General features: G+C 38.5%; 1 protein-coding gene across 1 annotated transcript in view; it reads right to left on the reverse strand.

The window, feature by feature from the left end:
- Positions 1–25800, reverse strand: part of creb5b (cAMP responsive element binding protein 5b) — a 70032-nt gene that overhangs the window by 37407 nt on the left and 6825 nt on the right. The window contains exons 2-5 of the mRNA XM_056234411.1: positions 25002–25079; positions 23590–23683; positions 18951–19072; positions 11624–11781 (exon numbers count right to left, since the gene is read on the reverse strand). Of these exons, the coding sequence (XP_056090386.1) occupies positions 11624–11781; positions 18951–19072; positions 23590–23683; positions 25002–25055 (428 nt within the window). The 5' untranslated portion in view covers positions 25056–25079. The remainder of the gene's footprint in view (positions 1–11623; positions 11782–18950; positions 19073–23589; positions 23684–25001; positions 25080–25800) is intronic.

Consider the following 25800-nt stretch of genomic DNA (forward strand, 5'->3'; position numbering starts at 1 on the left):
GTAACCAAAACAGCCCGGGGCACGGTTCCAGCCGCTGGGAGACGGTGGTGCGATCTCCATGGCAATGGGCCTAAACAGCGGGAGAAACAGAGAGAGGCCAAACAGCTTGCAGCTGCCTGGCGCTCCGAGTAAACACAGCACAGGACCTGCCCCTGATTTACCACTTTAATCACACTCAGAAAGAAAGAGAGAGAACGGGCTTGCCACGGGCCCAAGGACTGCAGAGTGGGTAGAATCATATGAATCTGATCAAATAAATCAAGTGGAGAAGGGCCGTGAGGGAGCCTGAGTCTCATTAAAGACTGGTGAGGACGGGGCGATGAAAAAGCGCCATTCGGAGGAGGGACTTCAGTCACTGACATAGATTGAAAGGCCGCGTAAAGTCAAAGTCTGTCAATGAGAACAACGGCGAGAGACTTATCTTGGAATACCTCAGGGCAAGCAAGCATGGCACAGCTCACCACAAAGCCCCAATTATGCACGGCTACATCTCTCATCGCAGCCGGCTGAGAGGGAAAGACAGTGTGAGGGGGAAAAAAGAAAGAGAGAGAGAGAGAGAGAGAGAGAGAGAGAGAGAGACAGACAAACAGAGAGTGGTTTGGCTCAGGGCCAGCCAGTTGTTTCTTCCCATGACTGAAAACTATGCTGAGAGATTTCCAGCATGACTGACCGAGGGAGGTTTCAGGCTCCGCCCCCACCTGTCCGTCAAATTCATCACACTGAGAGCAGCATGACTTGAATCCTTCCCATGGCTTTTCGATAGCACTCTTAGCCATGGAAAGGCAAAAGACACAAAAAAAAGAATGGATTTACTTCGAAAAAAATTTCTGTCAGATTTTGCTAGTAGATTTCTCAAATAATCAGCAAGAAACAGCAAGTAACACAGTGAATTAAACACAATTTTGGAGTAGAAAGTAAACCGACAGTAATCTTTGTTTTACCTATAACTTCAATAATCATTTCTTTACAGTCTAACTCTAATAGCTTTGCGAACAATTCATTATGACATCACAGCATTCAATTCCACACCAACTTCCCTTTGTCAACTTTCCTTGGTCTAAGGAATATAATTATATTCATTGTCATTTGAAAATTTGTATAAATAAAATTAAAATCAGATGCTATACACATTCTTAATACAAGATATTAGTCTTACGGCCCTGATATTCTTCAAGCGAAATCGAAGAACAAATGATGTCATTTTGAATTCATTCTTGCCAAAACAAAGTTTTTTGGATTTTGTTTTGATGGTTTTGAAACGACTCACTAGTGCAAATTTTCCAAACAACTTTCCATGCTCGGAAAGTTTACAAACACAAATTTCAAACTTCTTTGTACCCCTGTGCAAAGAACAAAAAAAAAAAAAACTTTGCTGAGTATATTGGGGTCTTTATTGTGAATATTTCTGATATATAATTCCAAAGAAGTCATTTGGAAAAAAAAATTTCAGGATCCAATCAATTCCCAAAGGATAAAATCAGATGCCACCCGACTTTTTTTTTCCTCACTGAATATCCTGTTTAATTTGTAAATATGTAAAATTATGGAGAGAGAAAAATGGTGTGGATTCAAATGCTGTTTCATGCTGACTTTAAAGTGTCACAAACAGCTGTGAAACCACAGAATGTGTAATGTCTACCTTGGGCTCCTTCACATTCTTGAAAGAATGTACAATGATATCATATTACCATAAAAGATATATCATGAAAACGGTATGTTTTCATGGCACAGGGCCATGGCATACATCAAAAGTACCATGGTATTACAATCTCACACCACCATGATCCATGGTACCAGATCAATGTGTTTTCTAATGACCTATAGTGGGGTCCAATAGACCGAGAGCTCTATGCTTTTTCAATTATTTTAACAAATGACACTACAAATTATCTCCATAAGTTTGGGCAAGTTTGTGTAAAACCTGCTGATCATTCTGGAATTCAAAACGCATCTTGTGCTTCAATGAAAACAGGAACATCTGACCTTTTTTTTACAAGTACACATGGTCACAAATTCACTTAATTTAAATCTACTTTAAATTCAGAAATAGTGTGATGTGTGCAACCAGTGGATAGTATGCAATCCCATAATGCCACAAGAGCTGAGAAGCCATCAGATTGCAAAAGTTGAAAATAAAAATGTTAAAGAACTGTGACTGTAAAGACTATAGCTACCAAGAAAGACATCCTTGTGTTTAAATGGTATGTTACACAGTAGTGCAGTATCGTAAATAATTAAATAATTTTATTTTATAACATTTCTTTGTTTTACTTTAAAAAAAAATCAGAATCCTAAAGGTTCAAATTAGATTTTGAATCCCAAATTTCCAATGTGATCTCAAGACTTATGGACCCCAACGTACACCTGTCCCTGTTATTTATACCCATATAAAAGACTTTATTAAAGTCTTTCATGTCCACCTGATCACTTGATTTTCTCTTGACTATCCAGCACCCCAGATCCTTTCCTCTTCCCCTTCTCCATCCTTTAAAGGTCCCCTTTCCCTCTCTTCCTGTTGTCTTCTCTGAGGGTATCTCTCTCTCTCTCTCTCTCTCTCTCTCTCTCTCTGTCCCTCTCTTTGCAGGAGTATGTGTGCGTTTCTGCATGTGTCTGTGTGGTGGACGAGGATGACACAGTGGTGCTGGAATGAGAGGAGCAGGGCCTGGGCGTTCCTCTCCAAACGCACTATTAAACCCTACGCCGTACACAATGAGCTCACTCTAATTCAGCTCAGATGTACATCCTGCCCGTCTGTATTCTCTCTCTTTCTGTTTCCTTCTGTCCTCTGAAGTTCTTTCTCTTTCAGACATGCACAATCCAGGCATACATCCAGAAGATGCCACCCTACATGGTAAGATTATCTCAGGGTGGACAGCCACAAGTTTTGGCTTTCTCCGTATGCCGTAATTAGCTAAAACATCAACCATAGTTTGTTTTTCCATAAGAGGGGTCACAGAGTTTAAATCCTAACAATGAGGTTCTGCGTTTTTGATCAATGTGATTGAAAGCAGTCTGTGAAGAAATCGATGACGTCTGTGTTTTGGCCCACAAGAGGAACTGGAGGGGGTGGGGGAGGGTTTGAGAGGGCCCTCCTATGCAGCCTCGCACAAAAACAACACTGCACGCTGCCTCGGCTAGGGTGAATCAGAGTCCCAAAGAGCAAGTATCAAGTTTTGACAGGTTGGAGGCATAAAACTGTGCAGTACGCGATCATTTCAATTCTACAATGTCGTAAGAGAACGAAAGAGAAGGTTACATTGTCTTTCTTGACTTTAATATGAAGGGGGGGGGGTGGGGGGGGGGGGAGATAGGGATAAAGTTTGAAATCAGTCATACAGTCATATTGTAAGATATGAGAAATAAATGTCTCAATTACAGGAAATAAAGTCACAAAGTGAGATATAAAGTCATATTGTGAGATCCCTCCCGCAGGGATACGGCGCCGCCCATCTCAGCCGCCACTAAATCCTCCAAGCGGTCGGTGAAACTCCAACCCAGAGGCGGGCGATTCAAAGATGGATGGAGCTGCTCTTCCCCTAAAGGAGGGCCGGCACAGCCAGGGGTACCCAAATTCTCAGTAACGAGCAGCTTCCTCTATCTCTGGGTCCCAAGAGGGCGGTGTGCGACGCTATGCCTTGCCACCCTCAGCCCCCTCTTCTATCACCAACGGGCAGCAGCGTGCTCTTTGAGGACGCAACCAAGCCGTCTCACACACCCCCTGCCCAGGTAAGTGTTGCACCGCACAGTCAGACCCCACTTCGGGCCGCTATGCCGCCCGAGTCGGATCCATGATAGTTCCCCCAAAATAAAAATTACTGTGTGAGGAATAAATTAAATTTTTTCAGAGTTTTAGTGTCAGTACTACATTAAACTACTATACATAATGTTGATTATATTGTATAATAATGCAATGGGGGAATATTTGTGGGTCCTCCTGATAATGCCAAATGTCTGATGTTACCAGTAAAAAGTGGCCTACATTATTTAAAATATATCTAGTCAGTAACAGAGTGCAAGCATACTCGTCTAAAATAATTCTGTATTTTCAGCTTCAGAATCATGAATATTTTTATTCTGGTGTCACCATTGTCCTTGGGTTACAAGCACCAAGTCTTGTTTTAATCAACAGTGCATTTTCTGTTAACCTTTTATCATATGTCTTGGAGTATCGCAATAATATCGTATCGTGAGTTCAGTATCGTGATATGTATCGAATCGTGACATGAGGGTATCGTTACACCCCTACTCATTTGGGCCATCAGACTCGGCTATGCGAAACAGTTCGCTCGGCATCCCCCCAAGTTCAGAGGCATACGTAACCGTAGTCTACTGTATTACTGTAGTTACAATTATAAGCTAATTGTGGAATAAAGTTTAAAAATCAGACATAAAGTCATTTTGTGAGAAACAAAGTCTCACTGTGAGATATAAATTTGCAATTGCAAGTTATAAGGTTGCAATTATGATTACATTGTATAAATAAAGTCGTACTGTGAGATATAAAATCACAATTTAAAAAATAAATTCCCAATTGTGAAGTCACATGTAAAACCACAAACTGTGATTTTTTTATGATCTATTTTGTAGATTGAGATACAGACTCAATTGCAATTATCAATTAGCATATCAAATAAGCATGATATTTTCAAGTGCCAGAGCTATAAAAAAGTTGTCCTTGTGGTTAAATAGTATTTGTGTTACACCCAAGTAAATTATTTTCACAGTTGCTGTTAGTAGACAGCAACAAAGAACATACGGGTCAAAGGACAATGCTGACATACCAGGTGAAGCATGTATGTGAATGTATTTAAACTATACACCTGTATACCAACAAAATGTACTTCAATGGTCGAAAAGCAAGTTCTCATAAAATTCAAAGGAATTTGCACATGGCTTCTCTAACGGTTGAAACAGGTTGACTGAGTCACTGCATCTCATGCTGTTGTGTTGCAGGGCACAGCTTCCTTTTCAACCACCAAAATACCCCCACAATCTTCCTGTTCTTTAGGGGTGTGAAAACCAGCTCCTCTTAAGTTTAGAGGTGTGAAAACACACATGCACGCAAACTGCATGCACTGTTTACCTTTCAAATGGCATTAAATTCGCAGTGGAGCTACAAGAACTTCCTGCAGGCTCATGGAGGTTTGCACAACTTTTTAATAGTGCAAAATGCATAAAATAAGTCTGCTCTGTTTTATATATATGAGAGGAAGAATCTGTTTGAGGTGGAACATAAAATTCATAGTTTTTTTTCCCTCATGTCAGCCTGGGGAATTTTTGCGTGATTCTTTAGAGATAGAAAAGGAAGTGATCTAAAGGGAGTTATTTTGGATTTATAAAGTTCTTCATTTCCATGCTAACTGTTAGCATGCTTGTTAAAGCTTATTTTGATTTTGTTTTGTTTTCTGTATCGACTGGAAATGTTTCACTGTGGATGTAACACAGGAAATGTTTCAAAGGAAATTACACTGAGCTGTTCCTGGTAATCACATTTATATGGCACGAATGACAGTTTGCCTTGTCATCCATTTTGTATCTATTATATCGGCTGTCGCAAGTGTGTTTCAACTAAAACTGTCTGTGTCAATCACCAGAGCTCAAGAAGAAAAGAACTATTGTTCTCACATTTCCGTCTCTCCTTCAGTGTGTATGGCCACCATTCAGACGCAAGTTAGATTTAGTATTTGCCGTTACCGATGTTCTCCAACCCCTGGACTCTCTTATCACTCAGTCAAAAGGGTTGAGCCCCCCTTACAGTGTTTTATCTCAAGCGACTGACTATGTCTAACATATTTAACACTGACATGACTCAGGAACAGATGTTAGTAATTTACATGCAGCAAGCATTCAGATCATTTAGATCACCCTTTCCCCTTTGAATAGCCATGACATTCAGATTCCCTGTGCTCTGTCTTTTCATTTTCCCTTTTTCTGTCAGTCAAGAATGGTCCAGGTTTTACTTTTTTTGTCAAATTGCCTCTCTGAGGGTCTCCAACCCCCTTTATACCTCTCTGAGAGACGGTATTCCCTCCTGAAAAGACCAGCTGGTTCATGATGGTTAGTGCTAGTCTACCATGTGAACCGGCACACTGTAGCCATGCAAAACTTAGCTAGTTAAAAAGAGATAGTTCATTCAACACGAGACAATGAATTTTGTCAATACAAATGAAAGTCAATGGGGTCCAAAAAAAACCCATATGGAACATTCTTCTAAATATATACGTGTTCCACAGTAGAAAGTAAGTCATGCAAGTTTGGAATGATAAGAGGGTGAATAAAAGATGAAAGAATTTTCAAATTTGAACCATCCCTTAAAAATATACAGTATATTAGCATCCAAACCTGGGGACTAGCATTCAAAACACAACATATGTCTGCCTTTTTAGCGGGCTGGTGTGAATAAAGGGGAGAAAAAAAGCAAAAAGGAACACTGGGAGAATCACAGGAAAAGTTGGGGGTTGAGGGTCCTTGGGTTTCACAGCTGTGGGCCCCCGCCTGAGCCCTGTTAAGCAGGCAGACTTGAGGAAAGCCAATCTTAATTGATTCCAAGCCTCCAAAGCTCTTCAGCAAACATGGCGGAGCAATGAAAATGACTTGTTATCCTAATTCAATGGATGCTGTATAACTCTGTCAATCTTCACATCTCAAGAAACCCAGAAAGCAGATGGACCCTGGATTAAGCTTACTGCAGTCGTTCACAATCACTGTACAGTTAATTACATTTGTAGAGATGGGTGGAGGGGTCGGGGGGGGTCGGGGATGGGTTGGGATAGGGCAGAATAAGAAATATTGTTCTATAGTTGTGTGTGTGTGTGTGTGTGTGTGTGTGTGCGGGTTTAGGGGGATTCAGGATTAGTATCTAGTTATAACCCAGTTATTGTAATTGCTATAAGTACATAGTATGCTGAACAGGACTGCAAAATAAAGTGCTAACTACAATAGCCTCTAAATAGTGAGTCTTCTCAGACGAAACCGTGTCATATCTATAGGTGACATCAATTCGCCATAGAAAATAGTATCATTCCGGCAACTGTGATGTAAGCCTGCCTTTCGATACACCCTTTTTAAGCCAAATTTATGATTCACCTCCCTCTTCTAGGAATAGTGTAATATTTAGACATTAACATTTCACAACAGCAGAGTATTTCTAAATCATGCACGTCAATACTGCATCATTCATGATTTTCAGTTTAATTGTGGCATGATTCTTCAGTTCAGAGCAGCAGGAAGAGAAGATTAAATGGTTTGTGGACAGAGGCACTAACTGGCCTCGATGGCTTCCTGCGGGAAGTGGAGTTTCTGTGCTGAGGGGATTGAAAGCCTTTTTTTCCTGCTGAGGTGGACATTTCCAAACACACTGATACACGCTTCCATAGGCTGACCCCCTGACCTTTCACAGTCCCCGTAACAAAACAATCACTCTCACACTTGTGGAGTCCTAGGGAGTTGCAGTTTTCAATGGACATCAACAAAGATGTAACAAAAATGTATTATGAGAAGATCTTCCAAGAAAGACTTCAGAACATTGATGCAAACAGTCATTGGATGAATCTCACATGTCCAGGTCACATGACACATCCCATAGGAAAAAAAAGTAATTACTTTTATGACAGTTGAGCACATTGTCCTGTCACTACCATAATCCTTCATGTTCTTTATTACAGTTAATCTTTTTTATTTATTATTTAAAGCTACATCAAAGGCAGTACAATAAATACTACACAGGGTTATTAATGTTAAATAAAACTATTTATGAAATAAATAAACTTTAATTTAAATAAAAGATTTTTAAAAACTATCTAGCTGCAAAGGCAACATTTCTCATTTTCGTTTAGTTTTACTTGAAGTACTAAAACAACTCAAACAAAAAAAATGTATTAAAAAATAAATAAAAAATGACAAAAGCACACAACAAAATTACTAAAAATGTTTTACTAAAATTAAAGTGAAAACAGAAAATATAAAAATAAAATCTAATTCAAAATATTAACAAAAATATATATAATTTCACATATCCTTTGTTTGATTTTGGGATGAAATGTGACCCATTAGTTCTTGACAGGTTTCATGAGATTCACCAATTACTTTTCGACTAACACAGCTTCTCCCAATAAATTATGCAGTTCCCATAAAAGACCAAAGACTTTATAATATCTGAGCTGCATGAGTGTCCATAATGAATGCTATAAACTGTTTCTTTACAGATGCACACCCACGTTCATGCACATGCACACCCACGTTCCAACACAAAAACAGCATGGACGTTGCATATGCTCTGCATGAATTTATATTCACCTTTCATTTCTACGGTCTGAAACACAGCAGAGCATTCATAGCAGCCTGCAGCATTACTGCCGTTGACCCTGCAGAAACTCTTGTTACAAAGCTCTTGTAAGTATTGTGCAGACGCTGTACGAAACAAACGAAAAATCTGTGCTTTTTTTATAACTCATTTACAGTTCTGTCAGGACCACTATCGTCAAATACGATTGACAAGTAGCATACAGTTTGGATTGGCGGTATCCTGCGCATCCATGCAGCCTAGCATGGATAAGAGCAGGGAGAGCAGCAATAACCCCCCTTAGGGTAAACAGAACAGAATCAACATGAATGTATTGCAGATATCATTCATTCAAGATTTTAAAGTACAACATAAAAATCGAGAATTTATTCTGATTCAAGGGGAATCAGAATGCCAAATCCTGACTGGATGAGAGGTGGAGCTGGGGATGGAGGAGGGTAATTAGCTCCTGAGAAACGCGATAGCTGCTGATAATACTGAAGGAGCTCATATATGTATACAGTCAGTGATAGGCGTCATTTTCCTATAGGTAGAGAATAGGTATAGCTGAGAGTCAGCTGATGCGAGCTTGACTAACGTGACCTGCCAGAACTGACGCTACGCTTAATATTTACTATTTTGATTGTTTAACAATCTTTGATGTCTTATAAGGAAAGTTAATGCAGCAAAGAAAGGAGAAGTAACTAGTTTCTGTCAGTCTCTTATCCTCTCTCTCTTTCTTCGACTGTAATTCCATCCCTTTTCCAGAACAAATGGACTGTCACACCGTCAATCAACTTGATTGACAGGCCTTTCATCCAATATTCACAAGCTGTCCAATCTGGGCACCTACCCCACTTATCCTGTCTCACCATTGGCATAGAGATATGCAGTATGCCTTCATACACTTCATAAAAATACACATGAGATTTTATGCAGACATTAAGCAAAGTGTGCGTTATTGATTTGCCTCCTACCAATAAGATAGTAGGTTCTGAAAAAATAACCCATATATCAACTTGCTAAGTGACAGTTTTATCATGAAACATCTTGTTTATGAAAATCTGGTGTTATGTGCAATAAATCTGTGATTTTGGAGTCAGCTGCAGAACTGAGCCTCTAATCTTCATCCTAAATCTCCACCACTTCTGAAAATGATACTGTCCTCTCCCTGCGGCCCATCGTGTGCTTGAGAGTTTGTTTCGGGTGGTGATTATACTGCAGACATTCTGATGCAACAAAGAGACGGAGAATAAGAAAATTCCATTCCATTAAGAAAAAGGGAATAAGACTGTTGGGGAGAAAAAGAAAGACGGGTCAGTAGTGGGATGTGTTTGCGTAAGAGGGGCGTCATCCCAAAAAGCTGATATCCCCACCAGAGCTGCACCACTGATGTCATCACTGTGGGACACACCCAAGCTGGCTACATGACACGAAGAACTTTAAGAGTCACTGCAGGGACAACTGGAAAGATTCACAACACGAAATGCACAGAACATCCAAAGAGTGCTACAATCGTTCCAGGAATGTGAGCCCTTTGAAGGAAAATTTGCAGATTGCAAATTTGCTTACCCTATAAGAATTGTTTTAGCATTAAAGGGGACCTATTATGCAAAATTCATCACATGGTGTTTGAACATAAATGTGTGTCGGCAGTGTGTGTACACAACCACCCTATAATGGCAAAAATACACCCACTCCTCTTTTTTTAATCCCCATAAATCATAAGCAGTGTCTCAGAACAAGCCATGTGCCATTTCAATGAAATGTGATGTCACAAATGCTTAGGCCCCGCCCACGACTGCTGATGGACTCTGCCCTATTAGCATAAACCCCGCCCTGAATGAGCTGTACACAGTCCGCCATGTTTATCTCCTCGCCAGAGCATTTAACAGCAGCATTCAAGTAAGAATTTAGATTTTCTGTTTTCTTTTATAGTTTGATTCATATTTACAGCATATATAGCAGTAGGTACTGTATATTACGCTGCTTTCACTTTAATACACAGATCTAATATACACATGCGATTTCTTTACTTGCTGTTTACATTCACAGACATAGCCGACTGTGTTTATGTGAACTTTGTGTGTTTTGACATAACCTTGCGACTATTTGATAGTTTAAGTGCAATAAGATGTGAAAGAGAACTTAGTTTGATACTCAAGGGACGCACCGTCTGACAGACAGCTTTCTGTGTGTGTGCTTCGGATGTGTGCACTCAGACAACCATATATCAGAAGTTTAGGCTGATATGGCTTTAAAACACATGCAGATAATAAACTTTCATGATGATAAACTGCAATGTCACGTGAGCGTGACTGCGATAGAGATGATAAATAAAACCAAACAGAAGTTTTGTTAGTTTTTGGCAGAGTATTCCCAGGCACGAGCTGTAAAGGCTCCGCCCTCTTCTGGAAAGCAGCTCATTTGCATTTAAAGAGACATGCACGAAAACAGCATGTTTTCCTTCCACTCAAAAATGGGCATTTAAAATATTGTATAATAAGTGATCTGTGGGGTATTTTGAGCTGAAACTTCACAAACACATTCTGGGGACACCTGAGACTTATATTACATCTTGTAAAAAGGGGCATAATAGGTCCCCTTTAAATAATGGTTTGCTGATCAAATGCCAGATCTTCAATTTCAATTAACATTTTTGAGAAGCATTTCTATCATGTAGTCAGCAATGTGCTTTTTTAATTGGGTAAAAGTGCGTGAGAATGTTGGCGAGTGCAAGTGAAACACCAGAACTTTGAATGTGTGAAGTGGAAACGATCACTGCACTTTGACCTAATCTAGTCTCTGGGTCTAATGTCGTTTTGAAAGTCACACAAGTTTGGAATGACATAAGGCTGAGTAAATGATAACAATATTTATTTTGGGATGAAAACACTCGCCAACACTCACACACACTTTTACCCAATTAAAAAAGCACATTGCCCCACATTGGGTGTTTAGATAGTATACTCTCTAGAATGTGGGATCAATTACTATTTCACCCCACACATGCACAGCTTACTAACAGAAACATTCCAAAACCTTTCAAAGCGAGCACAGATACTTAAATAAAAACTTCCAATAATTCAGCAGTGGACAACAGCTGGATTAAACACACAAATCTGACTTAGACAATCACAGTCTTATGAAGAACATAATCACTACTCCTCCGCCTTGTGCAAGCCAACTGCTGTATTCTGATAGGAAGAATGCAAACAGCAGCCTGGACCTTGGACTAATATCAAACCACCAGCCTTCGTCTATTGAACGCTGTACAGATGACTTGCAACTAACAATATTTATTCTGGCCCACGCAACTGCGGTGATGAGAGGGCGACTTACCCAATCTGTCTGTTGGTGGAAGGGGCTTGAGTGATGACCGAACTGGACTGGGGCGAGGGCAGTGCCTGCTGGATTACTATGCTGCTGTCGTGGTTGGCCATTCTTGAGTGGGTCTGCTGGTGCTGGTTAGGGCCCCCCTGCCCATGAAGAGTGATGTTCTGTTCAGAAACACAAAGGGTGGGGTGGGGTTCATGAGCACAGGGGTAAAATATTTACTGTTAATGTATTGTAACATAACTAAACTTTAAAAAACTACAAAACAAGTCAACAACCAACTACTACACAATAAAAAAAATTTATATGATCAATGAGTTGTGACAACAAAAGCTTTTACATTGCTTTATTTTATTTATACTAATTTTTAAGTAAATTTAATGTAATTTAAGTTGAGGTTACTTAAACATCCAAGTTGATTGTACTTAAAAATGTAAGGCAGCAACTTTTTTTTACAGTGAGGTGCGATCAAATGCAAAAAAAACTAAAACTTTTAAAAAGATTTCTTAAAAAGTGTATTTTAGTGATGTATGCACACCTCAAACAAAAGTTACTTTCAAATTTAACAGCTTTTCATATCCGTGTGACCAACTTGAATCCTTTGCGAAATCTTTCACGCTCAAATTCACAATCACGTGGATTCCTATTCAAGTTATTTGATTTCGCCCATGAAAATTCGTCAAACAGCGGTAAATGTGATCGCACCTCCTCAAGCTAGAAAACAAGGCATGAACCCAGCTAACAGGGAACCTTCTCAGGTCTTTGGCTAACATTCTGCCAAGGTTCTCTCAAAGTAATGAGCAAACATTATTCTAGTAACGTTAATTAGTTTCATCAAAGAATGTTCATCAAAGTTATCAGGTCTTTAATAATGTTCTCAAAATGTTATCACAAAAACACCATCTATACAATTTATGGAACTTTGAAACGTTATTAGTAGGCCAACTTGTTTCAGAATGTCTAGAGAACATTCAAAAGTAATATTCCCATAATATTTGCTCAATTATAAAATGTTCTCTGAACGTTTTTTCTTGGGTTATATGTACATTGTTAAGGGATCATTTCCCTTAACAATGTACATATAACCAAGAAAAAACGTTCAGAGAACATTCAGAAATAACATGTTCACAAGCACTGACTGAACATTGTATATATAGCAGCCTCTTTGGTTTAGCCCACTCTGAAACAAACCACACATTTACGTGATGTGTGAAAAAGCAGGATTATTGGTAAGAAATGCACTTTTAAATGTGACACCACTGTTAACCTGAGCTTATGCATGCATTTCCTGTGGCAGATAGAGTAAGTCTAAGTAAGAGATGAAGGGAAATTTCTGTTGATGGCCACTCCTTGAAGGCACAGTTTAAAGTTTTAAAACCCAAGTCAAGGTGGAAGTGCTGTAATATTTTTGCAGGCCAACCCTGAAGTTAGCATCACACTGGTTCCCTCCAATAGGATTTGTCGATTGGCTTTTGGATTATTTCATAAAATTAGCTATGTGACCAACTAATGTGCATGATGACACATTTTGTTCATCGTGATAATCTTCACAAAAGAACACACCTTTAATGCATTTTGAAGCCTAAATACAATTGCCAGAAGTAAAAAGCTAAACATAGGCCATAAACAAATTACACTACGGTCATCCACTCTGCATAACCTGAGGCCTGTGCTTTTTTCTTTTTTCTTAGAAAAACGTTGTCCCTGAAAGCTTGAGTTAAAATAGTTTCCAAGAATTACAAACACAACGAGGCTGCAGTGGACTAGTGAGTAGATGAATTTTCCAAACAAAAAACCCATTCAAACAACCCATTGCCGAAGTGCCAAAATGCGAACTTGTTTCCAAGTTTTGGCCTACAAAAATGTATCATCCCTGCATCACTCTAAGACATTACTATGAATACATACAGTGCAGCAATACTTAGTAACAGCGCATATTATAGCACACTTAAAAGGCCTCGTTTACACTGTCAGTGAAATGTGACCCAATTCCGATTCTTTACTCGGATGCGACACAGATCGGATGTGTTCTATGACAGTGTAAACAGGAAAAAAACGCATGCATTCGGATATTTCGAGATCGGTTTCAGGCCTCGTTCATATTGTGGAAATAAATCAGATGTAAATCGGATATGTGCCAATGCGACAGTCATGTAAACAAGCAGATCGGATTTTCCGAGGCATTAGGCTTCGTCTCCGCGGTTTAATGACGAGAGAAACCCCGACGCGCATCTGCGGATGGACGGATGGCCCGATGAAACATTTTGTGTCGTCGTAGGAGAGGAATGTGGACACACGTTGACACAACATATCAAAGGTTGGCTTGCTCATCCTAAAATTTCGGACCCACTGCTCCTCGTTAAAGCCCGCCACGATCTCATGAAAGTGCGTTTATTGCACGATGTTTTTTCACGTGGCATTTACGCCCAAAAAAATTTTTTTGCGTCCATGATACGCACTTTATGGCGTTTAATACGCACGTTTACAGTGCGTATCATATGCAAGCAAAAACTATTTTTGCCGTATAAATGGCATGAGAAATACAATTTGTGCTATAGATACTCACTTTTATGAGATTGTGTTGTATGTTCCCACCTGTCCTGAGATCTCGCTGCGCGTTGTTCGTCCATCTAAGCAAGAAGACCCCTTTAAACATGCGCGATGTTTCAGTCAAGTGTAAACACATGACTCGGATATGGGTCACAATTTAAAGAATGTGTAAACGGACGGTAAAAAAAATCGGATATAGGCAACAAATCAGAATTGGGCATCAAGACATGCAGTGTAAACGAGGCCTAGACACACAGAATCTAGTCTCAGCCTCAGACGTCATGTCCTCGGACCACTAGCTGAACGTCTGATGCATATGGCACACTTAACTGGAAACACTTCAGGATTTTTAAAGTCATCATCTGATTGGTTGAATTATACAGGATGTCCAGGAGAAGTGTGTGTTGCGTTCTTTAAAAGTCCGCCTGGAAACAAAGATGCCGTGAAGCCAAACTTCCTCATTGAAGAAGAATTTATCGGGATCAACTAAATGCTGGATTTTCAAAAATATGTGAAGTATGTAAAGTTCACAGCATAAGACTCTTTAAAATACGTCCAAGAGTTTTACACACCTGTCTATTATTGTAGGGACATCGACAATACATTTTCACACCCCTAAACATGACGTGGAACAAAACGAACGATGATTACATGTCAGTCAGACGGCCTCTGGGCAGTCCTTGGCCAATGAAAGCTGCGATGGAGTCCAGACCTTCTGCCGTCAGTCTGAAGGTCTGGCTACGCGAGACTACACAGAATCTAACTTGCCTAAAAAGGCACATCCTTTAAGCACATGAGATTCTAAACAGATTAACCAGCTTCCACATTTGATTTTAGTACACTTCATTTAAGAAAAGCGCAACAGAATTCTCTGAAAAGGCTCTGGGCAATATCTCCCTCTCACCTGTCTTTGCCTTTTCAGCAAAAGTCCTGCTACAACCTGCTGCTTGCTGACTTGGCATGGTGTACTAACCCTAAACCTCAAATGTAAAATCCCCAGATTAACAGACACCATTAGTTTATCTACAGTACGGCTGTCATGCACATGCATACAGGGTGGTGGTCACTGAGGTCAGTCATCTTGTGACACAAGTGGTGCAAGTGGTAAAACAGTCATTAGGGTCGAAGTTGTTTACATTATTGTCAGACCTTGAAGAAGCATGATAAAAAAACCCGCAATAGTTTGGTTATCGTGACGGCTTCACGATTACCATCCCAATTGTCATTTTGAAATATGCATTTGAAAAACTTGAGAAAGTTTCTTTAAACTTCCTAGATGGTTTATTCGGTAAAACTCTGCTTGTATGTGTGGAGGCAAATGTAAAAAAGCAGCACAATTTGTTCAATATAATGGAATTGGTCAAACAGTTGAGTGAATTTGGAGTAGTACTGCCTATAGAATGTCTAAAGTGGACTATTGAAATAAAGTGTAACCCATATTTTTGTTAGGTTGACCGTCATTTAAGACGCTTTCAAAACTGACAGCAACATTAACATGTTGCTAAGCTAACAGAGCAATACTCCAAGCATAAAATATATAGCACACACAAATACTGGGTATTAGGGGTGTAACGGTTCAAATTACTCACGGTTTGGTTTTTATCACAGTTTCGGTATGGTTCGGTATGTGCTATGTTCAGGAGAAAAAGAACTACTGTCAAATAAAAATAAAGATAATAAGAACAAACGATCAAACTACAAGCAACAGGACAAATAAATACAATAGAGCAAAGATCCAAATAAAATAAATAGTGCTTTTCAGGTTTTTCAGGCATCTAACAGTAGTTTTCAGGTAGGCTACAGAAATTTAACTAATAAGGTAATCAAATATTGCATATAAACAACATTGCATATAATCTTCACTGTATAAATTAAATAAAGATGAATCATTATTAAAGTTATAAAAGCTATTTAGTCAAGAGCAGTGAGTGATTTCCTTGTATTTTGTTGTAAGTTAACATTAAAAAACACAGACAGTATTAATATTATGCTGCGGTCACTTTAAGTCATAATATATGGATCCAATACACTGATGCTGTACACATGCATTGTCTTTCTCGACTGTTTACATTCACTTCTTAAGACATAACATGTTATGTTTGCAAGTATACTCGCCCAGACAGGCATGTTGACAATAATTTGTCCGTTCAAGCACAAGACTTGTGTACTGTCTGCAGTGTTGTGCTTGTGCCTGAACGCGTTCAATTAACGATAGTTCATGAACTCGTTCATATTTTGGGCGAACGTGAACTGAACGTACTGAATTACTGCCTGATGAACGTTACTGTGAACGCGTTCATTCTGGTGTCTGTGAACGCACGCTCTCTCAGTTTAACTGTGTTCAATAGGGTGCCAGATTTCTATATAGCCTTCCAGGCGAAAACCTGGCTAAAACACACCGTAAACAGGCTTTAATATGTAGCGAAAAAAACACCCAATCTGGCAACACCAGCCACCAGTGTCACACCGCGGCCGCCGCATGCGTCATCAAGACAAAAAGCAGCATGTATTCGACAAAGCAGCGAGTGAAGAGGCGTCGTATGATTATTTAAACGAGTTGTATGACAAGGTCGGTGAGGATGGGAAAAATCTTACATTTCTGTGCAAACTTTGCCCGTCGATAAAATAATTGCTGTCTGTGGTTGTATATGGGCTGTGGCAATAATAAATTTTTTTTTTTTTTTAAAGCTCACAACAACATATGGAAAAAAAGAACTATGAACTAGTTCATTTTTTGAAGTATGAACTATGAACTGAACTAGTTCATTTTAAAATTTGTGAATGAACTTTGAACTAGTTCATGTAGAAAATGAACTTTCCCAACACTGACTGTCTGAAATGAACTTTCCCAACACTGACTTCGGATGAGTGCACACACAAATCTCCCAGCGTGCGAGCGTGTTCCCTTTTGCATCTTCTTGCCCTTGAATGTTCAAATTGGCAAGACTTAAATGAGTTTAGTTCAAACACAGGTAGAATGATGTGTGCGTAGTAGTGATGAAGGCGTATGATTGGTCATATTAGAGCATACGGCACTTGCATTTAACAAAGTTTAGGGGACGCCAGAAATGCATATCCTTCAACAGAAACATACATTAGCCTACTCTGTCTGTCTGTTTTACATGTTGTTATTTTCAACAAACCATATTATAAGTGCAAAAGGTGGGTGTACAACGGTACAGTTCGATTTTTTACCGAGAACCGTTACACCCCTACTGGGTATATTAATCAATTTTTAAAATCTGTTGAAAATTCTGTTTGGTGTTGCAGAAATGACACGACTCACCTTTAACATGGAGCAAGAAAAACAGAAAAAGCTATAGAAGTTCTATTCCAAAGCCTAGTGAGCTGCATCCCAGCGTACTGCCAAGTAAAGAGCAACTAACCATCATGAAAGCAAATGTAACTGATCTGAGATGCTTTCAATAGAGTCTGACATGTTGCTAAGCTAACGGCGCAATAGTCTAATTAGTATAAAATATATAGCACACACAAATACAGGGTATATTCATTTTTATTCTCAGCGCTGTGGCAAGAGGCATAATAAAACAGTTTAGAGAGATTTTTGCTAAGCTAAGTTGCTTAAAGTTAGTTAAAGTCACTATGTTTGCATACTTACGTAAAGTATGTTTCTGGTTTTAGAATTTGAGAAATCGAGATATCTTAAAGGGTTAGTTCACCCAAAAATGAAAATTCTGTCAGTAATTACTCACCCTCATGTTGTTCCAACCCCGTAAGACCTTCGTTCATCCTCGGAACACGAATTAAGATATTTTTGATGAAATCTGAGAGCTGGATCACTCCTCTATACTAGTCCATAGGCTTCTTCAGGGATTGAACTTGCCGGCCTCGAAAAGTTATTAAAGACATTGTTAAAATAGTCCAAGTGACTACAGTGGCTCAATCTTAAGTTTATCAAGCGACGAGAATACTTTTTGTGCGCAAAAAAAAACAAAAATAACGACTTTATTTCAACTATTCATTTCCTTCTCTGTGGGCCTCGAGTCAGTTCACTAGTGTAATAGCGTAAGCTTCTGTTGTTGTACGTCACACGCATCACGCACATGACCAGCGTCGGCCAATAGTGAGCCTACGTGTGACGTAGCTCTACGGAATCACACTACGTTAACTGACTAGAGGCCCAAAGAGAAGGAAATGAATAGTTAAAATAAAGTTGTTATTTTTGTTTGTTTTTGCGCACAAAAAGTATTCTCGTCGCTTGATAAATTTAAGATTGAGCCACTGTAGTCACTTTGACTATTTTAACGATGTCTTTAATAACTTTTCGAGGCCGGCAAGTTCAATCCCTGAAGAAGCCTATGGACTATAGAGGAGTGATCCAGCTCTCAGATTTCATCAAAAATATCTTAATTCGTGTTCTGAAGATGAACGAAGGTCTTACGGGGTTGGAACAACATGAGGGTGAGTAAATACTGACAGAATTTTCATTTTTGGGTGAACGAACCCTTTAAGTTACCATAAAGTTTCCTACATTTTGGAAAAGCAACTCGCATCAGAAGCAAGACTATGATCCCCTAAAATACTGTCAGACGTGGAATTGAAGAGCATCAAGAGTGTGTGATTGTCTGGGTGATATGTGATAACCAGACAAACAGCGCTCTTTATGAACACAACTGTCAGTCTGAAGCTCAGGTACCAAATCTGATCTCTGGGTGTATCTTTACCTGCTTCATGTGTGTGATCTTCGGCGTGTTATTGTCATGGGCTGATTGTGACAGACGCTGTTAGCATCACAGCTGCGAGACTCACACCATAACCTCACCTGTTTGCTGTCCTCCTCCTCTTGAGCCTTGCAAAACTCCTGCTCGATGGAGCAGTCCAGCTCGCTGAAAAGACCCACCTCCTCACAGTTCTTCAAGAAGCGCGTTGGGGTCGGCGTCTGGTCTGGAAACATTCAAGCAGACAATGCATCATTTATTCATAATTACATTGACAACGGAATTCACTTTATGATGTCTTATATGATGCACATTTTTAATTTTGTTGGGGTCATAAAATAAACAAATTAGGGTGGTACAATATCATATATCATAATGTAAAAAAAAACTTCATTAAAAGTATTAACTTCCTTGAAATTCATTAGTTAACATGAACCGACAATGAAAACTACTTATATAAAGCATTTATTAATCTTAGTTTATGTTAATTTACTAATACATTACTAAAATCTAAAGTCGTATCTGTTGAATGTACCTGAGCTACATGAACTTATAATGATCAATATGATTAATAAACAATACTATAACAAATGTATTGCTCATTGTTAGTTAATGTTAGTTTCCTGTTGTCATGTAATTCCCTTTCATATGCTGCGTTCCAGTCCACTTTTAGACACGCACTAAGTTGCGAACTTCCCTAAGCACTTCCCCTCGGGGGAATCCCTCCCGCCATTTTGAAGTGCGTTTCACTTCGTGAAGTGGACGAGGGAAGTTTATATGGACAGACCCTTGTTCCCTCGATTTTGACAGAGGGAGAGAGTCTACTTCATATGTCCACTACAGGCAGCTCCATATACCACAATGCAACACGATTGTGACGTCACCGCAGATCTCGTCTAATCCATAGACAGTATAAGAGATCTAATCACCACCACCACAAACAACTCTATGATATATTAATTATGATTTTTTTTTTAAACAACCCAAACACATCTATATACATTTGGATGCTGCATTAAACAAATTCTTAAAGGGAATTAAAAAATAATAATAATAAATCAACTCCATAGCTGATTCAAGTGATCAAGGGCAGTTTCCGCCAGAAGTGGGCACTCATGCAACGTAAGCAATGACGTACATCCGAGTGAACGAGACGGAGGGAAGTTAGCTAGTGAAGGGCATAGATATCCATAATAAAGGCTAGATGTCTCGTCCGCGCTGCTGGCCAATGGAGGTCACCGTCCGCACCTGGCGGCCATCTTGTCACAGGCAGCTCGCTCACTCGTAACATTGTGTTTTAATGGTGCATGTACTTTTTAAATAACCATAACTTGCTCAATTTTCTACCGATTTTCAAACGGTTTGGTTTGTTATAAACGTCAGAGATGTAGTTATGACACTGCATACTTATGAATAATAAGTGTATAAATAAATAATCATCCAGAATTATAGCCACGTTAATAACGTTTGTAAGAAACCAAACCGTTTGTAAATCCGTCAAGATTTCAACGAGATAAGAGTATTTGTGTTCGTGCTGATCACTCATCTTACATCAGGCACCACAGAGCCCGCCAGAAAGCTTGCCTGTGACAAGATGGCCGCCGGTGATGACGATAGAGACTCCGCCGTAAGACATATAGCCTTTATTATGGATATCTATGGTGAAGGGCATGACAATTTTGGACTGGAAGGCAGCAATAGTCATGTGATCCTGCCATGTGTTCCCTTGTCTGATGTGTCATGTTGTCATTGGTTCATTGTTTCATTGTTCACAGGTGTCCCTTGTCTAGTCATTAGTCCTTGTGTATTTAAGCCCTCATGTGTCTTTGTCAAGTATTGTTTCACCGTAACCTCTGTGGGTAAGGTCCTGTCATGTTTTGTTCATGCCATGCCTTTGTTTTATGTTTGATCACGTTTTGTAAATAAACTGCACTTGGGTTCTCTACAAACTTGCCTTCAGTGGACCTCTTTTACATTGATGTATTAACTAATGTTTACGAATGGGACCTTATTGTAAGGTGTTACCATGAAAAAATACTTTAGTAGTTTGGCATAATATTTTATTAATACTTTAAATTAAGCCGTTTTGAAGAATTTTTCTTAAAATATTAAAAATATTTGACACCAAATCAAAGTCATGAGGAGCAACCAATAAGAAAACAGGAAGTGATATCATAGAAAGGACTTCTAAAGAACCTCAACGTCAATATTCTTCAAAAACTATCAATTAGTTTTGTTCAGGTTGTAAAAGCTATTGTGATCATCCACTCCCCACCCCAAAAATATATATAATTTAAAAAAAATTTTTTATCACATTCTGTTTTTACCTAACTTGAAAATACATTTTAAGGAAAAAAAAAAAACTAAACTAAATAAATACGCTCAATTAGTGAAGTCAACTCTGCATGAACAAAATGATGTCTCTGTACACTCAACACAAGTTTGCGGTAAATTCCCTATGCAAGTTGAACCCAAGCCAAAGAGCTAAATAAAATCTTCTGGCGGGACCATGCGGTCCATGGCACTAGGATGCATTTCTAGCTGCATGCCGTGTCTCTCTCCACTCAGGCTGTGATTCTGTCCTCTTCATTATTTACCCTTGTCAGAGTGGCAGATCAGATTTCTGGGATCAGCTTTGGGTTTCTCACTCGCTCCGCATTCTTTTACATGCAGGCCCTTTTTTCAGTAACTCACTTGCTAACAAAGGTGCACATGCGTTCCTTCACTCACTACCTCTCGTTTGCTCAGCCTCAAACACACCCCACTGAGAAATCACACACACCTCTTATTGAGTTAGTGGTGGGACGATAATTTCTAGCCGCTACTGGAACCACATAGTAACTCATTATCTTGTACTTTATCAAACCCACAATGAATATTACTGTCTAGACTGAACCGCACATCCAGGACTCGTAGAATCCCAGCATGGGTTTTCAGGATCCCTGTAAGTGTCTGCAGTATCTTGATAGAAGAGGATGAATGAAATGCATATATCATAAAAAATAAGTGTGTCCAAAATAAAAATCAGAAAAGAACAGTTTAAAATGCATTCATATGTTTTTTTATTTTTTTTCATTTTTTTTTTTCAAGAATAGTTTCAGTTTAATTTACTGAAATAAAATAAAATGTCATGTGGTGTAATCATCAGTTAAAAAGTAACATTATTTTCAAAATACAGTTATTACAGTAATAACTCTAACTCAATCAATGAACTCATAAATTAACTCATAATAAAACAAAAAGCACTTGAATATCACACAATTCCGATTCATTTTTCAAGTCCAATCTAAAGGACTTGCATCATCAATTTGCAAGTGCTGAAATGCGATCCGTTTGTTCGGACAGTGTAGTCAATATCCAGTGTATCTACATCAGTTGCTATGGTAATGATGTAAGCATCAGCACAATGCCAAGATACTTTTGAGAGTTGTTGTCAAAGTTGTTGTCATTGAGGACAGAAAGCTGAAAAATATTGCTTTTTCTTTTGACCATTACGGTGCATGAGAATACATAAGTTATTAATTACTGCATTACTGTAAACATATTCATAAATAGTTTATTTTGTGCCTGAAACTGCTCATTAGTTCTCTCATTCGTAATTCACAAGTGAATGACACATAGTTCAATATCTGGGGCAAGAGTGAGCATCTCAAATGACAAAATACATGAAATCTGATCTGACCATGCAGACTGCAAGTCATTTACAGAAATCAGATTTTAACTGGATTTTAAACCACATGATGGATGGATGGATGGATGGACTGACGGATAGATAGATAGATAGATAGATAGATAGATAGATAGATAGATAGATAGATAGATAGATAGATAGATAGATAGATAGATAGATAGATAGATAGATAGATAGATAGATAGATAGATAGATAGATAGATAGATAGATAGATAGATAGATAGATAGATAGATAGATAGATAGAAAGGGTGGGTAGATAGATAGATAGATAGATAGATAGATAGATAGATAGATAGATAGATAGATAGATAGATAGATAGATAGATAGATAGATAGATAGATAGATAGATAGATAGATAGATAGATAGATAGATAGATAGATAGATAGATAGATAGATAGATAGATAGATAGATAGATAGATAGATAGACAGACAGACAGACAGACAGACAGACAGACAGACAGTTTTGTTTTGTTTTGTTTTGTTTTTTGTTTTGTTTTGTTTCGGTTTGTTTTGTTTTATTTTGTTTTGGTTTGTTTTGTTTCGGTTTGTTTTATTTTGTTTTGTTTCGGTTTGTTTTGGTTTGTTTTGTTTTGTTGTTTTGTTTTGGAATAGATGTGTTTATTGGTGTTCATTAACAGATCAGATACACCAAAAAAAAGGCTGACTTTTTCAACCAAGGCTGAGTAAACAACTTTGGTTAGTTATTGTACAATCTCTAAATATGCACCCTAGAATCCTCCACTTTTTCATCATAGTTGTTGAGACTTATTTTCTTTTCTTCCCTCCACTGTTCCCCTTTCCCCTCGTCCCCTGAGAGGGCCAGCGGTCTAATTGATATGGAGCTCATGGTACGGGTTGATGACTGGGATTAGGGGATTGAGGCAGAGCACAGCACAAATATTATTTTAGCCACATGGCTCTGCATTTAAAACTACACCTACGCATTTGCCAAGTCATGCGTCCTGCCTAATACACCTAATCAAAGACAGACGCTAAGAGGAGACTCACACATGAGCTGTGTGTGTGTGTGTGTGTGGTCTGTCTCACCTGACAGCATGTTGTCATTTTTGATGGAGGGGAATTTGAGGGTCATCTCATGCTTGTGCCGATGAATCATTAGATGATCCTCCGTAGGGAATCTCTGGAGAACATAGAAACAACTGGTTGTGATTTAATAACACTAAATACAATAAAAAAAAAGCAGAGGCTTGTTTTCTTTCCATTCTGTGTTCTTGAAAAACAGAATCTTACAATTAGTGACTGTGTCAAGCGAAGTTATTTTGCCAAAGTTATATTTACCACCTTGTACAACAGGACTGAGCCTTAGGCATAAACTGCCTGTCTGACTCGGAACCGATTAGAATAACAACCTTCTGATTGAAAATACCTTCTCATTATTGTAATTACATTATCTTAATTGCTGTTTAAGAGCACCTGAAAGGTATATTGTGTCTGTAAATGGTCCACATGAACCAACGTGCTTAGACAGACTGTGACAGGCCTCTGTGCAGCGGTTCAAAACCGGTGGATAGTGGCCCAAATGTGTGTTCTGACTGCGGAAAGAAGAGGAAAATAATGCTAAATGCGACTTAAAAAAACATTTTATAGGATACGGGATAGAAAATTTATACTTTTAAAAAGGCAGGGAAAGCACTTATAATATCTTAGGTTGATGACATCATAGGCTGTGCGTCCAATCAAAATATGTGTTTTTGCAATATGTAAATTTGTCATATCAATATTTGTACATATTTGTAGACCTATGCAGTACAAGGTAATATTAATACTGTAATATTATATTAATAATAATTCAAAGTACGATTTGTATTACTTTTGTATGATATACAATTTTGTTATTATTTTGGGTTGCTGGGTCTGGGTCCTGAACCAAAACCAGTTTAGAACTGGTTTAGTGTCAGTGAGATATACTATTATAGTTTTTAATCATATAAAATATCTAAAATAATAATTATATAAATATATATAATATATTATAAATATATAAAGGTTTTTATTTCAATTTCAGTTTTGGTAATTTTGCTGTGTGGTTTTGTCTTTTTTTTCTTTTTTCTTTTTACGTCTATATAGATTAATAAAAAAAAATTTTAGTTATTTTTTGTAGTCTACATCAAGTTAAACAAAATGAAAATGAGAAATATTACATTTATTTGATTATTTTAGGTGATTTTTGTTTCAGTTTTACCCCATTGCGAACCATTGTGTAATGGTGGAGCTAGAAGAAAATATGCATTAAGAGAGAGATTATTTACTATATCTATGAGGATTCCACCTCATCCAAAGAAATACAAAGCCAAGAATCTTATAAAGACCCAGTGGATTTCATTTGCCTCAACAAGATAGCATTTCACTGTTGTTGTCTATGGTGTAGTTTCACATAGAGAAGGAGCTTTCTCGAGTTACAGGACCGTTCGTCTTTGCCATTGTCTTATCAGACTCACCTGAGAGCAGCCCGGGGCAATGCACACGAACGGCCTTTCCTGCTCGGAGTTCATCACTGTCACTGGCTCCTCATATACCTGAACACAAAGCAAAGAAGAGAAATTCAAATCAGGGGCGCCTCCAGGACTCAGCAGCATAAAGACCCGCTCAGATGATGTCACTAATGTATCGTGTGCCAGTGATAGCCAACTCCGTGGTTCCCGAAGAGGCTTTGACGGAATCTCAGTGAGTATTCGGTGTCTTACGCCCTGGGAGAGGGCATTAGGAGTTGTAAAGGTTTAGGCTAAAACTGACCCCTGAAGTGTCACCCTGCTCCTTCGTCGCCATGGAGCCGTCGCTGACCACAGGGTAAGGTGTAAACTATCCTCTCTGTGTTGTGCACGCAAGTGTGTGGCTAAACCCAGACACACGGCGCCGAGGTCAGAGTATCAGTGGTTAGCAACTCTTTTGACACCTAAACTGCCCTGTTAATACTTCACCAGCCATGACTTTAGCAGTTTGTATTAGGGTCGATGACAGTTAAGAACGTCCGAGATAAAGCATAGGAACAATCTTTTCAAAATTTAGAAATGTATTCTTTGCGTTCATGCTGGCTTCACATTGATTGTTTTGAAAAATGTTATACAATTTATCTACAGTTTGAATTTATTAACTTTATAAATGGCATGTAGTTCAATCAATGTAATAACATAATTTCCTTACACCTTGTACACATCAAAAAAGTATTTTTATGATACAATGATGCAAAAAAGTGTGTATATATATACTTCACTATACTATACAAGATAAATCATATAT

This window comes from Rhinichthys klamathensis, unplaced genomic scaffold, assembly GCF_029890125.1.
Source record: "Rhinichthys klamathensis goyatoka isolate OS25496 unplaced genomic scaffold, OSU_Roscu_1.1 h1tg000395l_1, whole genome shotgun sequence".
Taxonomy (NCBI): Eukaryota; Metazoa; Chordata; class Actinopteri; order Cypriniformes; family Leuciscidae; genus Rhinichthys; species Rhinichthys klamathensis.